Source organism: Artibeus jamaicensis, unplaced genomic scaffold, assembly GCF_021234435.1.
Source record: "Artibeus jamaicensis isolate MK-2021 breed Jamaican fruit bat unplaced genomic scaffold, CSHL_Jam_final scaffold_847, whole genome shotgun sequence".
NCBI classification, from domain to species: Eukaryota; Metazoa; Chordata; class Mammalia; order Chiroptera; family Phyllostomidae; genus Artibeus; species Artibeus jamaicensis.
The window spans coordinates 7,241,925-7,255,933 of NW_026522057.1; the positions used below are offsets into that span (position 1 = coordinate 7,241,925).

Consider the following 14,009-nt stretch of genomic DNA (forward strand, 5'->3'; position numbering starts at 1 on the left):
GCCTTCCGACGCTTTCCCAGCGACCTGCCCTCCCAGCAAGGTACCCACTCAGCAGGGGGGGGGGGTTGCCTGACCCCTTTCTCCCACTAGTTTTGTAGTCATCTCCTTAAATGAGTGAGCAGTTTAAAATCGCAGCAGCTGCCTTGAGATGGGCTTCAAGAGGCCACACCCCAGGGTGACAGTCTGGTGCCTACTCCCCCTCCGGGAACTCGCCAGACGGATTTACATACCATGGCCTGGGATGGCTTGGGTGTTCTTAATTGTAGGGCCTACTTCCTGTCTCTTTCAGCCAAATCTCTCACACCCTTCCCATGAATTTAGAGGTCCTCAGAAGAGGCTTACTCACCACCCTCTGCTCCACCCACTCTGCTGTGTTCTGGGGGGGAAAGGGCCCGGAATTTGAGCAGCCCCGGGGCAAAAGTGCTAATCCCTGGCCTGCCTTCTTTGGGGGCATCAGCCCCCCTGTGGACCAGCTTGGCCCAGGGCTCGGGCTGCGGGCAACCCCCAGCCCCACCATTGAGTCCCAGTTTCTCCTGCTGACTCTGTCTTAGACAGAGATGGCCCAGCAGCTCCTTCAGGCAGGGGTCCTTGCCTTCTGTGACCAGCTCTGGCTTTGCCGGAAGCCCTGGGAGAGCTGGGAGGACAGCAACTTGGCTGCTGGGAAGAGGGAGGAGGCGGCAGCTGCACTGGTGAGTGGTGGCCTCCCCCAGCCACTCCCCCTCCCACCCTGTGGGACACTAGCCATGTCTGGGGTGTTAGCAGCATTGGGGGCCCTGGGCGAAGCCCCAGTGCTTTCCCACTCCTAGTTTAGGTCCCCAGATCTCTAGGGACAGCTGGGGTTTTTTTCAGGCTGTGAAGTGATATGGAGAGAGAGTGGGTGGGGATATTCAGGGCAGGGAATTTTCATCCAGTCGAAGGCCCGTTCACTTTCTGCCGGGTCTCTGGTCCTCCTGCACCCCGAGTGGGGTTAACCTGTGTGAGACAGAACTTGCAAGGAGGCTCAGGCTCAGCGCCCCGCTGGTGACAGCCCTGAAACGTGTACAGGGGGACTGGGGGGGGGTGGTCAGGGGAGGGCTGGCAGGAGGCCATCCTCTGTGAGCTCCCCAGGATCATTTCCCAACAGAGCAGGAATTTGCATACCCGCTGGTTTCCCCACCAGCTCCTCAGCTCCTGGAACCAGGAAAAGGAGGAGGAAAAAGCGCGGGGCAGCTGCTTGGCTCTAATGCCCTCCAGCGCCTGAGTACCTGAGCTTCTGTCCCGGATCACCGCCAGCCCTGCCACCCTCTTCTTCACTGGAGCCTATGAACTTTACAGCTGTCTAGTGAGTCAGGCCAGGGAGCTGCAGCTCCTGGAGGAAAGGGGAGGGGCAGGGAGGGGAGTTGGCCAGGGCCACACAGCCAGTGAGGGGGGATTTGAACCCAGGCCTCCTTCTCATGCTGCTGCCAGCAGACTGAGCTCTCATCATGTCAAATCCAGAGAGATGCAGGGATCTATGTGTCCCTTGTACAGGTGGGGACACTGAGGCCCCATTCATAAAGGTGCTTCGGAGGGTGGGGGGACCTTCATGGGAGAGACATCCTGGGCATTGGCCTGGCAGCCTCTGAGAGGCTCTGCCCGGAAGTCAGATTGGGAAAGAGGCCTGCAGGGGAGGCTGCAAACCCTGGAAGGGCCAGCCCAGCCAGGCTGGGGCTGCCGGGAAAGCACAGGATACAAGCTCGGGCCAACAGGGCACTGAACTGACTCAACCCTCCCCAGAGCCCAGCCCCAGCTGGCACCTGCCACATAGGCTCTGCTGCCCTTGCCGGTGCCTGTCAACAAGCCGGCAGGGACAGACAAGGCCTGTAGACATTAGCCACAGCCAGCCTGGACCTGCCACCTCCTGTCCACTCCTGTAGGATCTGCCTCCATCCCTGCCCCACCCCCCACACACATCCCAAAGCAGAAGCAGCAAATGACCAAGAAAGAGTTCAGCTCTAGTCAAGGACCAAGTATGAATGAGCTCTCAAGTCTGGCTGGTGGGACAGGAAGAGGGGCGAAGGCACCCTGTTCTGCTTCCTGGGCACTCTGGAGGCCCCACTGCCTTTATGCTCCACTGTGGGGTGCAGGCAGAGGCGGCTTAGTGGGCGGGGCTGCTGGGTACCCGTCGCTGAGCAGATGGTGGGGTGGTCACGTCACTGTGGTACTGGAAGGATTCCTATGTGAATGTCCTAAGTGTAGGAGGGTTGTGAGGTGCGAGGCAGGGGACACTTGCCTCCATCCCTCTCAGGAGCCCCGAACGTGCAGCTCTGCCCGTCCATCCCTCTCCGTGGGACCTTGAGCAAGTCACTCAGCATTGCCGGTGACTGATAATGAACAGGACTGGCCGGTACTTTAGCTTCCTGTCCCATAAAAACAAACAAAGGCCCGTAAATAGCCTTTTAACCTGGAGTACACTTCTTGATTGGAAAAAAATTTTGTAAATAAGTCAGTGGCATTTCTTTGTGCAGATAAACTTCCCGAGGGGGCCGGAAGCAGCAGGCACAGGCATCTTCATGAGCTCGCTGAGGACTGTGTGGATTCCTGCCTCCGGCGTGGGCGTGGGCAGGAGGGTCGAGCCAGGAGTGGGGCGCAGGCCTAGTGTGCGGATCGCCAGTGTGGCCTTTCCTTTAGCATGCTGCACAGCTGTTCTGTGGCAAAGCAGGTTTTTAAAAAGGATTTTATTTGTTTTTTAGAGAGAGGAAGGGAGGAAGGAGAGAAATATCAATGTGTGAGAGATACACGGATCAGTTTCCTCTCACACCCCACAACTGGGGACCAGGCCAACAACCCAGGCACGTGCCCCAACTGGGATTCAAACCAATGACCTTTTGGTTCGCAGGCTGGCACCCAGTCTGCTAAGCCACATCAGCAAGGTCATAAAGAGTTTCTTAAAAAAAAAATACAGATGCTATAATAGCTTCACAAGTAGTAAGTGCACATTAGGTTGAGATGTTCAAATATATAATTATTAAAACATTTTTTTCCATTTTCTCCTGCTGATGGTGTTTGAGGATCATCTGACAGTCTAGCTTTTCACTGAAATATTTAACATTTATACCTCATTTATTCTTCTGCAGAGAGAGAGGGAGGGGGGGGGTATATTCCTGCCTGGCCCCTTTCCTTCCAGGGGCAGATGGCATGGTGGACGGAGGTGAACACAGCTCACCCAGGGCAACAGCACAGGCCCTTTAATGAGCACGTACTGTGTGCCAGGCACTGAGTCACACGCCCAACACGCATGACCTCATGGACTCCTTACAGCAACCCTGCAGGGCAGGTGCCATTATTATCCCCACTTCCCAAATGGGGAAACTGAGACCCAGAGAGGAGTAGTCACTCATCCCAGGTGACATAATCGGTGGCAGAACCAGTTCTTGAGTTTGGGACCAGGACCTCTAACGTGCCACTTGGAGGTTACCCTGGCATTGCCCCCCTGGCCGCTCTGCCCCTGTGCTGCCCGCTCTTCAACTCGGACACCGGCTCTGGGAGGATCAGGCCCGAGCCAGGGGGCCTCCCCAAACCCACTCCATCCGGCCCCCCTGGAAGTCATCTTCTCAGCCAGGTGGTTCCTCATCCTGAGTTCCGGTCAAAGGACAGCAAAGGGGCATGGCCGCCCCTACTCCCTCGCCTGCCCCACACGGTCTCAGGAGCTCTTCCCCACTTCTGCTTCTCGCCGGCCCCTCCTGCTGCCCATGCCCACGGCCTCAAGGCCTGGCCCAGGGCCTCAGCAAAGATGCCTCTGCCCCAGAGGGGCTGCGCATTCTCGGTGCCGCTGGGCAGGTCCACGTGCACACCCCTGGCCCTCCCCCACCCGAAGGCCAGCTCCGCCCCCGAGCACGACAAAGCCCATCACCACTGAAAGGGGCTCACATGGTCCTTTATTGACATGTTAAGGGAGGCAACACCTTCCCACTTAAAATATTAACATTACACATGTCTCACCCTTTTGGTGAGATGACTCTGAGTGCACAGGAAGGGGGAGGAAGAGAGGGGAGGGGCAGAAGGTTCTTGAGCCCTGGCAGGGGCCACGGGACAGGGACACTGAGGGAACAGAAGGTGGGTGATTAAGAAGCATCTTGCTTACTAACATGAAGCCTCGTGCCCGAGAGCACAGGCGAGGCCTCATTGGCTTAGAGGAGGGGCCCTTGGAGGGCAGGCACACGGTGCCCAACTAGCCAGCTCAGGCTGGCATCCCAGGGACGGGGTGGAGGTGGGGGGCTACGCCCAGGGCCCCCAGCCCAGGCCTCTGCTCCCCCAGCCTCCCTCCCTGTCCTCTGAGAGAAAGGAGGGTTTGGGCTTCAGCCACGGACTGACAGCCGTTACCGGCAGCGTCTCCTTAAACTACAGAGATACAATGTGTATCAACAGGGTGATCGCTCCTGACCCACCCGGGCAGACAGCCAGAGGTGCCGCGTGGGTCAGAACCAATCCTACAGTATCTTTGGTTTGTGGGTTCCCTTCGCTACTTTAATCCTCCGTCTGTCCAGCCTCCAGGGCCGGCCTCAGGGCTGGGAATGGGCTGCCCGATGGCCCGCAGCCCAGCCTGACAGAGCTTGGAGGGCAGCCAGGACTGCCTACTCGCTGAGGTGCTGGGACTTGTAGGAGAGGATCTCAGCAGCCAGCTGCTGGGGATCCAGGAGCTGTGGGAAGCGCCTCATCACAGCCTCCACCAGGTGTGGGGGGAAGACACCACACAGCTTGGTGTACACGCTGGCCCGCTCCTTGGCCAGGCTGCCTGCCCCACCCCAAGGGCCCCTGTCGGCCCCTGGGCCTGGCACCTGCGGCTCCTGCAGGATGGGGGTGGGCGGGGACAGCTGGTACGGCTCAGACCAGTACTCTCGAGGTGGGAAGGCGGCCGGCGGGGGTGCGTAGTCGGTAGGGACACTGAAGTGGCCGGCACCCATGGCCCGTCCAAAGGCAGGGAAGGCTGGAGTGGCTGGGAGCTCAGCCCCGTAGGGGGTGTAGCCAGCATAAGGGCCATGTGGCGGGCCCGGGTCACCGGAGCCCCCTCCTCGAACCCCCCACAGTTCTGACATCTGGCTCTCCAGGGAGCCAATGCCCGAGTCCAGGCAGCCCTGAGAGGAGTACGGGACAGAGTCTGGAGTCGGCGGGAGCCAGTCTGTGGGCCCAAAGCTGCCGCCGCAGCCCCCACTGGATGGGAGGCTCCTGCCTGTGCTTGCAGGGGCTAAGGTCTGGGCCAGACCCTCCCGGGGGGGCCCCAGGCGGGGCTGGGCTGCCAGCTTTTTCCTTTCCAGGCTGCACTGCTCATGCTCAGTGGGCAGAGAGCCAGACTGAGATGGTGGCGAAAGCCGCTGGCCACTTTTGTCCTTGCTTGGGGCCCTAGGGGGCGAGAGGAGGGCGTTGGCGCGGAGCTCGTCAGCCACGGAGCGCTGGGGGCGGCTCGGCCGCTCGGGGTGGAAGAACCGGCACTTGATCCCATAGGTGCACTTCCTCCCTGCAGAGGAGGAAGGGGGCTCTGAGCAAGGGGGCTCGGGAAACTGGGGTGGGGTGCTTCTGAAGAGGAAGAACTTTGGCGCAGGGCAACTTAGGTGAGAGGAAGCGGGAGGAGCTTCACCCTTCGCCCGGAGGGTGAAGCTGGGTCTCTTACCGTAGGGACACGGCTGCTTCCTGTGCTCGGCCGTGAGCGGCTTCTTACGCAGGAAGTTGTCCAGGCTTGGCCCGTGACGGCCCAAGGGGTCATCAGGCGGCATGAACCTGAAGAGTAAGTGGGAGGTGTGAGGGGCACTTCCGAGAGCTGGAGGGGGCTGGACGGCGCGCCTCACTCAAAATGCTAGGAGGGCGGCTCCTGAAGCCGGAGCCTGTCCAGCGGGACCACCCCAGGCCACACTCGCGCTAAGAGCTCTCCGAGGCCGTCAAGAGGCCGGCGACCTGAAAATCTAACTCTAGCCCTGGTGGTGCAGCTCGGTGGCTTGGAGCATCTTCCCATAAACCGAAAGGTCATAGGTTTGATTCCTGCCCGGGTTGCAGGTCTGGTCTCCGGTCGGAGTGTGTACAAGAGGCAACTGATCGATGTTTCTCACGTGGATGTTTCTCGCCCTCTTCCTCCCCACTCTCTAAAATCAATAAGCATGTCCGAGTGAGGATTAAAAAACCCCTCTGATCTGAGGCTGAGTCCACTGGTCAGAGATGCAGCACCGGAACCCTGGAGAGCTCTCTTGGACACACGGACCACACCCCATCACAAATGCTACTCCTCTGTCCCCCAAATCAAAAGCCCCCTGCCTTAGCCTGGCCCCGGCCCCAGCCCGAACCCTTCTGATTCAGGGCCAAGGCTCTCTCCCTCTCAAAGCTGCCTGGAGCCAAAGCCACAACCCCCAGCGGAGCCCGCCCCCCCGGGGGGCGAGGGGGCAGGGGTCAGGGGTCAGAACGCACTTGTCATTGACGAAGGAGTACATGAGCAGCCGCTCCTCGATGAAGCGCTTCCACTCCTGCCGCTCGCTCTGGAGGTCCCGGTACGTGTCGTTGGAGACCACCACCCCGTCAGACTCAAAGGCCAGCTTGACGATGAAGCGGTCATCGTAGCACACCACCCGCTTGCCACCCACGCGCCGCGACGGCGTGAACACCAGGATCTTCTTCTTCTCCAGTTCCAGCAGGATGTGCCGGTCTGAGAGGCAGCAAGGGTGCTGGTCAGGGCCCTTCCTGGGCCCCAGCCAGGCCCACCAGGCTCCCTAACTTCCTGGTGGCCAGCACGAGGACTCCTGGCTCTGGGGCAGGAAGCAGTTCTGCCCAGGCCACTGCCACACCTCAGCCCCTCACCTGGACCTTGCACCCAGTTTGCTGCCTAAAAATCAAGAACACCTGGAAAGAGGCCTATAGGTCGGCTTTGCAAAGGCTCCGGAGCACAGAACCGGGCTCTGTCCTTTCTGCTTTGAGACAACAGGCCTGTTCCTGCCACAGGGAGGGGTGGCTTCAGTGCTCCCCCAGCCAGTCCCCTAAGGGCTGGTGAACGAGCCCGAGCTGGGGCAGGAGATGTGTCCAAGCTCTGTCTCCTGCGTCCTCAGGACAAGGCTACAAGAGCCCGTCCAAGGAAGGGCCACGTTCCCTAGAGCCGGTGGCCCCAGCCTGCCTCCCCCCAGATCTCAAGGCTTCTAGGGAAATAAGTTCTGTCTTTACTCCCAAAGGCTGGGGGCTCTTGTTGTGAGAACAGGTGGTATTCGTCAGGCACTGACTATGGGCCAGGCCCTCTCCAAAGCACTCACGGAGCACGCCACCCTCACGGCCCCGTGACGTCACCAACCCCACCCCGCCTCGGCTCAGGAGCCAGTGGCTCTGGGGCCTGGAAGTGACAGAGCCAGGATTCCGGAGCCCATGGGCTCCCCCCCCTGCAGTACTGCCCCTGGGCCACTGGGGATGTGGAGAGCGCCCCACTGTTAGCTGAGAGGGGTGCCCAGTACTCGGGGACGGAGGCTGCACAAGGTGACCTCCAGTGATCGCCATTCACAGCAGGGATGCCGAGGACAGCACAGGCCAGGAAAAGAAATGCCAGTCCCTGCTTGAGGCCTAGGAGTCATCGGTCACATCCAAAGCGTCGGTCCTGGGGAGAACCAAGACTCCCGGGGCAGCAGGGCCACCCGCCCCCCTCTAGAAGCGCTACTCACCTGTGGTAGGCATATCGGGCCGAGGCTGCTCCTTCCTCCAGGATGGTACAAACACCGTGATGTCCGTGTGGCCCCGCTCCAGAAACCAGTTCACGGCCAGCAGGATGCCCCGGCAGGAGAAGACCTCCTTGTTCCCGTGGCTGCAGGGGAGAGGAGGGTGGGGGTCAGCCCACGAGGGTGGCTCACCCTCTCTCCTCTAGGCCTGGGAAGGAGGGAGGCGGGTCACACCGTGGCCCCTGTCTGGGCCCGGCCCGAAGCCCAGGGCCTGCATTCCCTGCCGGTTCCCACAGGGTCCGGGATGACCAGACCTGGGACTTTCCCTGGGGTTCCAGCTCCCAACTGTGAGGAAACGCCCAGGAATCTGGCAGCACTCGCTCCCCACGTTGGGGAGGGTCAGGCTGCTTGCAACACACCTGGGGGTGGGGGAAAGGCGCTGGAGACTTCTGGTTCCTGCCCCACCCAGGGGTGCTGGGACCAAGGGGACACAGAGGTATATAGCAGACTGAGTCACCACCCCTCCCTCATCCGGGGGTGGGGGAGGGGAGGCACCCGCCTGGCTAACAGAAGAGAAACCAGATTGTTCTGGATTCAAGTTGGATTAAAGTTCAGTCCCACACTCACCCCAGGGGCTGGGACTGAGGAGGGCAAAGGAGAAGGAGCCACATCCCAACCTCCTGGGCGCGAGGGCAGGCCCAGCAGGCTGGGCCACACAGACAGACGGAGGAGGCTCCGCCGAAGGGCCTTTCGGTTTGAAAGTGAAAGGATCCTGCTTTCCTCCCAAGACTGCCAATTCCCCCAAATGCAGGGACTGCCTGTCTTCTTTTCGCTTCTCTCAGAAAGGCGTGACCTGAGGCAGAAGAACTGCCCGGTGTCCCAGCTCCTCCACTCTCTGCGAGGCAGGGGACGAGGCAGGGGACGCAGAGAGTGGAGGAGCTGGGACACCGGGCACGCCCCTGCTGTGGTCTCAGGACCAGAACCCACTTTGTCCAGAGGAAAGCCCCGAGGTGCTGCTGGGCTCAGTTTCTCTCTCTGAAAAATGAGCCTGGTCATATGAGCCCTTCTTAAGGGCCCACAGCAGTGGGACAACTTTCCTGTTTGCTTGGGGCCAAATTCGGTCCAGAAAAGTGGAGGGTCTCCCTGGATTCCTGGGTGTGATGGAAGGGCTTGGGACCAGGCTGAGGGGCTGGGAGGAGGCCAGCTGGGGACCCCTCCCAACACTGCTGCCCCTCACTAATCCCTAGTGAACAACGCAGACACTCCTGTTTGGCAAACAGAATAAATGTTACACAAGAGAGGCAAGTCCATGGTCGACCACATCCTGTGGGTGGCTCTTGGGGGGTGGGTGTTGAGAGCTGAAGCCCCAAGAGAAGGCAGAGAGGGAGGCAGAGCAGCTAGGGGCACAGGAGCTGTGCACAGGTGACGCTGGGGCTCCCAGGTCTGAAGTCTCCGTAAACTGCAGGGCAGGCAAAGTCCAGCCAGAAGGCTGTGCTCATCCCCACCAGGTGGGGCCCCGCTGCCAGGTGCATCCGCCAGTCCGCTTACGATAAAAGTTAACGTTTCCTGAGCTCCTCCAGCCAGGCCCTGATCTACGTGCTTCACACTGAATCACCAGCCAGCCTCTGAAGGAGGACGCTGTCATTACAGGCTCCCCTCCCATTATTCAGATGAGAAGGCCATGGCCCACAAAGGGCAACTGCCTGCCAGCATCACACAGCAGCACTGCGGAGTGGAGATGCCGTCCCAGAGCCTGTGCTCCTAACAAGTGTGGGTGTTACCCTCAGACAGGGGCCAGCCCTGATGGTGGGGGAGGAGGTGCGGGGATCAGTGGGTACCCAGCTCCTATCAGGGGCCAGATGCATCCTTGCTCCTCGCTGAGGAGAAGGAAACCAAAGCTCCGAAACTCATCTGAGTCTCCCTGGCTAGCGGTAAGAGATGGATCTTGAACCCATGTCTGGGGCCACTGGATTGCCTTTCTGTCCCCAACAGCAAGACCTGGAGTTTATTGAGGAGAAAGGAAGTTCCCAAACTTGAGTCTGAACCAAGCGTTAAGAGGCAGGGGCCTTGTAACGTTAACAGTGCATCTGGCCAACTTCTGTGCCTTCATCAGGGCCCATGCGATGTGTCACCAGCTCTGGGAAGCCTTCCCTGACCTTCCAGGGTGGGTCAGGCCCTTGGTCTGCCCTCATCATGCCCACGGCAGTGAGAGGGACTAATATTAGCTGTGGGTAGCCACTCCGGGCCTGGGAGGGCAGTATCCGCTGCTCTGCTTCCCCCGCCACGTTACTCCCATGCCTGGGTCTTCTGCTGTCTCCCCAGAACTGTGAGGGTGTAATCATCTCTGGCTTGGCTTCCTCTCTCAGGTGTGCAGTCTGCACATGCATCCACCTGCCTCCACCTGTGCACACACGTGTACATGCATATGCCCCATCCTAGGCCAGCATCTTCCAGCCCCGTGACTAAATGAGACGCCAGGGCTTCCAGGACAGCGTACTGCCTTTGGGCATCCCAAACCTTGGCTGGGGGCAGGTCTGCTCTCAGCAGCCCCAGCCTTAACAACAGTCCCTCTGTGGGTCGGGTCATCAGAGCCTTACTCCTGGCAGGAGAATATTAGTACTGCCCTTCCAGGGGAATGAGTGCTCCCCGCGGCTAACTTCGGTCCCTCTCACTGCAATGGAGGAAGCTCTGCCAGCAAAGGAAAACCAGACACCCTCCCACCCCACCGCAGTCCTGTTTGCCCAGAAGGTCAGGGGCCCTCGGCCTGGCTAACTAGACACAGGTAAGACACGCAGGAGACTCCAGCGCAGTAGCTCCTGTGGTAGCACTGAGGGCAGGGCCAGGCTACCCAGGTGAAAAGATCTGCCAGGGCTGGGCCCAGCTAGAGAAAAATTCCCTTAGAAGGAAACAGAGGTGAATTTCCCCACGATTTGCATACGCTGGGGGCTGGCCCGCCTGCCCTTGTGGGGGAGGGGGCGGCAGGGCAGGAACCCAGAAACAGCTGAGACAGGAAGTTTGAGGCTGGAATTCCCCTCCAGATACAGCCTTAGCTCAGAAACCCCCAGCGGCTCTGCCTCTCCTGCCAGCTCCTCCGGCCAACCCCTCCGCCATCTGCCCCTCCTCCTGCGCAGGCCCCTCCTCCTTCTGCCTGGATACAAACACACACAGCACATGGCTGCCCAGGACTCAGCACTAAGGCCCACGCCCCCAGCAAAAGGAGTCACAGACCCACCCCACCCACAAACTGCTGGAGCCTGAGAGGGGACCCCAACTTTCAAAGCACATACTGTGACCAGCTGCCACTGGCATGTGGGAGTCAGCTTCACCCAAGCTTCCACCCAGGCTTATACCATTTCAAGATGAGACGACTGACCTAAGAGGGCTAAGCAGTCCTGGAAGTGGGAGGGGCTGAGGGGCCAAGGGGCCAAGGGCACCAAGGCCTCAGGCAGCCTACCTGGGAGAGCCCTGAGGGCAGCTAGTGAAGGAGCCCTGCCCATACCCCACCCTGCGTCTGGGGTCTCCCTGTCCACACCCACAGGAACGCTTCCTGTGAACAATCTGTCTGCCAGCCCTGACTCACCAGCCCTCGTTGGCAGGATTGGAAGACAGCAGGGCCAGGGACAACCCTGGCCCCATCCAACCCCATTCCCTGTTAAAGCCTGCATGCAGGGAAGGGGTAGTGGGGTTGAGTCCTGGCTCTGGCCCCAGGGACCCAGTCCAGCCCAGGTGGCTCCAGCTGAATCAGAATGGACCCGGGTCACAGCTTGCCTGAAGTCAAAGCATCAGGTCACAGGCCCACACCCGCCTCGTAGAGCCAGATCCTTGAAGTCACCCCGGTCATAGCTACAAAGGCCTCGGGAGCTGGGCCTGCTTGCATGGGAGCCCCGGTGTGTGACAAGGCCTCACGGGTCCCAGACCCTGAATAATCAAAATACCAGCTACTGCTGTTCCCTGAGTAGTGACTCTCTAGGTATTGCAATGACGCATTACAACTGCCACGTAAAGGGCTGGGTCTGACCTCTCTTACAGGTCAGGAAAGGGGGCTCAGGGAGGGTAAGTGACTCTGGGCCTTCTAATGTGTGAGCTGGTGCCCCTGTGTGATCCCTTCCATGGTTCTGCCTCGTGTCACGGGGGAGGAACTGAGATTGAGAGTGTCGGCCCTTGGGAAGAGACGAAGAGCACGAGGTGGCCTCTGGGGACAGAGGACCCAGGTTCGAATCTTTGCTCTGTGGCTCCCCAGCAGTGTGGCCCGGGGCAAGTCCTTGAGCCCCCGTTCTCCCCACTAAAGCATCCCTAGCAAACCCACTTCCAAGAAGCCACAAGAATTATCGGAGCCTCTCGGCACACAGTAGGGCCTCAATAATGGGCTTTCCCTTTCTCTAGACTAGTGTGTGAGAAGAGGCCCCTCTACCAGAGGTGCAGAGACGGGGCTGCCATTCCTGGTCACGTTTTGGCTGCAAAAGAACACGCACGTACCTCATGGCCACATTGCTCCCATCGATGACCACAGGCCTCAGGTCACTGCCATCCTTGTCTTCCTCTAGGGGTGGGGGCTCCAGGGCAGGAGCCTTGGGCGTGCCCCCACCTCGGGGGACCAGAGGAGGCTGAGGGTCTGGCGAGGCCTGGCGCTCTCGCTCAGCTGCTGACCCATGTTTCACCAGCTCGCCCAGCACTGTGTTGGTGTCTGCGTGGACCCCCAGCTTCTGCAGGACACTGTGGATCTCAGCTGATGAGTAGCCCAGCTTTCGGAAGAAGTCCACCTTCATCTGCAGCTCTGCAGCTGATGCCTCCTCAGTGGGCGGCTCCTGGGCTGACCTGGTGGTAAGGTGGCAGCTGCGGCTGTCTTCAAGTTCCCACAGACTCATGGTGGGGGGCTGGCTTCCTGGGTGGGCCTCTCTCCACTCACAGGTCAGACTGGTGGAAGGCACCTGTCATAGCTCCTTGTAGGAAAACCACAAGGGTTAGGGATGGGGAATGGCTCCCTTCCATCCTTCTCCTGCCCTGCCCCACCCAACAGGATGAGGCAACACTCGTGGCACTATGCAAATCCATCTTCAGAGGTTACCTCTGTTAGGCCTCTCAAAAGCTCTCCCAGCTAGGGATCATCATTCCCAAGCATGAAACTGAGTCACAAACGTTAAGAACTTGCTCAAAGTCATCCAGCTGTTGGGTGGTGTCGCAAGGATTTGAATTTAGGCAGTCTGACTCCACCTCCTACCCCAAGCTCAGCCCCACACCAACCCAGGGGACCCAGATGTCCTAGGAGACCTTAGAAGACCTGCCGCGCCCCCACAGCTGCGGGGCGGCGCGCTGAGATGGAAACCCTGGGTTGGAAGTGCGCTGTAGGAAGGCCGGGGGCTTCCCCGCTGAGGCCTTCGCCCCCACCCGCCTGTCCCGCGCTCTTAGTCAGGCTCAGGGGACACAGAGCCCGTAGTCGAACTCCTGGGCCGGGGGAGGAGAACTTTCCGGGAAGACCCACCGACGAGAAAAGTTGCTGGGAAGCTCTGGTTGGCCGAGGGCTCGGTGACGCACAGGCTGTCCCGGGCCCGAGCTCCCTAGGCTCCCCCTCGGGAGCTCGATCTCCCTTTCCCCAGGTTCCCCCAACTTGGGCTAAGTTGAAGAGGGGTCCCTAGAACCGGCGAGGCCGGAGGGGACCAACACTACGTCCCCCCTCCTCTGGTTAGTTCAACAGAGACCACCCCCACTCCTCTCCTACCCACAGCCCGCGCCCCTCCGAGCGCAACTCACCCCACCGTGCGCCCCGAGGCGGCCGGCGGCCTCTCCATGGCGCCGAGTCCCAGGGGGCAAGGCCGGCGGTCCCTTTATACGGGGCAGTGGGCAGTGGGCGGGCAGGTTGGCTTGAAGACTGATACGCGGAAGCCCCGTAGGAGAGGAGCTAGTCGGCCACCGCCCCTTCCTGCTCCGCCCCGCGCCGCCCCGCCCCGCCCCGTCATTGGCCCCGCCCCGCCCCGCCCCTGGCTCGGCCAGGACTGCTGGCAGGCCCTGGAGTTAGGACTGGGGGCTCGGGGGCTCCGGGACGCCGCCCATTTGCGGGCTTCCAGGCCCGGACGGTGAGGGGATCCAGAGGGCGGGAGTGCACGATCCTGCTGCGGGAGATTAGAACAGGCTGGACTAGGTAGGCTCACCGAGGCAGGCACTACTGACCGAGATGCATGCACAGTTGCAGGGACAAGTACAGCTATGTACACTCAGACGCTTGACAAGTGCGGCCTCCAACTGATGAAGGTGGCGTCAGGGACGCATTGCGTGAATTAGGTGCAGAGTTTGGTCCACGCATCATTGGAGGCAGGGGCATAGTTATAAAGACAGGTACACCCAGACAGACACTTTCCACATCCAGACAGGAAGACTGAC

At 60.3% G+C, this 14,009-nt stretch overlaps 1 protein-coding gene across 1 annotated transcript; it reads right to left on the bottom strand.

The window, feature by feature from the left end:
• Positions 1-3,879: 3,879 nt before the first annotated feature.
• ZC3H12A (zinc finger CCCH-type containing 12A) lies at positions 3,880-13,522 on the bottom strand. Its single transcript, XM_037149588.2, has 6 exons — positions 13,383-13,522; positions 12,111-12,574; positions 7,641-7,780; positions 6,412-6,646; positions 5,627-5,733; positions 3,880-5,473 (listed from the first exon to the last, which is right to left on the bottom strand). The coding sequence occupies exons 2-6, from the start codon at positions 12,497-12,499 to the stop codon at positions 4,593-4,595; spliced, it is 1,752 nt and encodes a 583-aa protein (XP_037005483.2). The 5' UTR covers positions 12,500-12,574; positions 13,383-13,522; the 3' UTR covers positions 3,880-4,592.
• Positions 13,523-14,009: the final 487 nt, after the last annotated feature.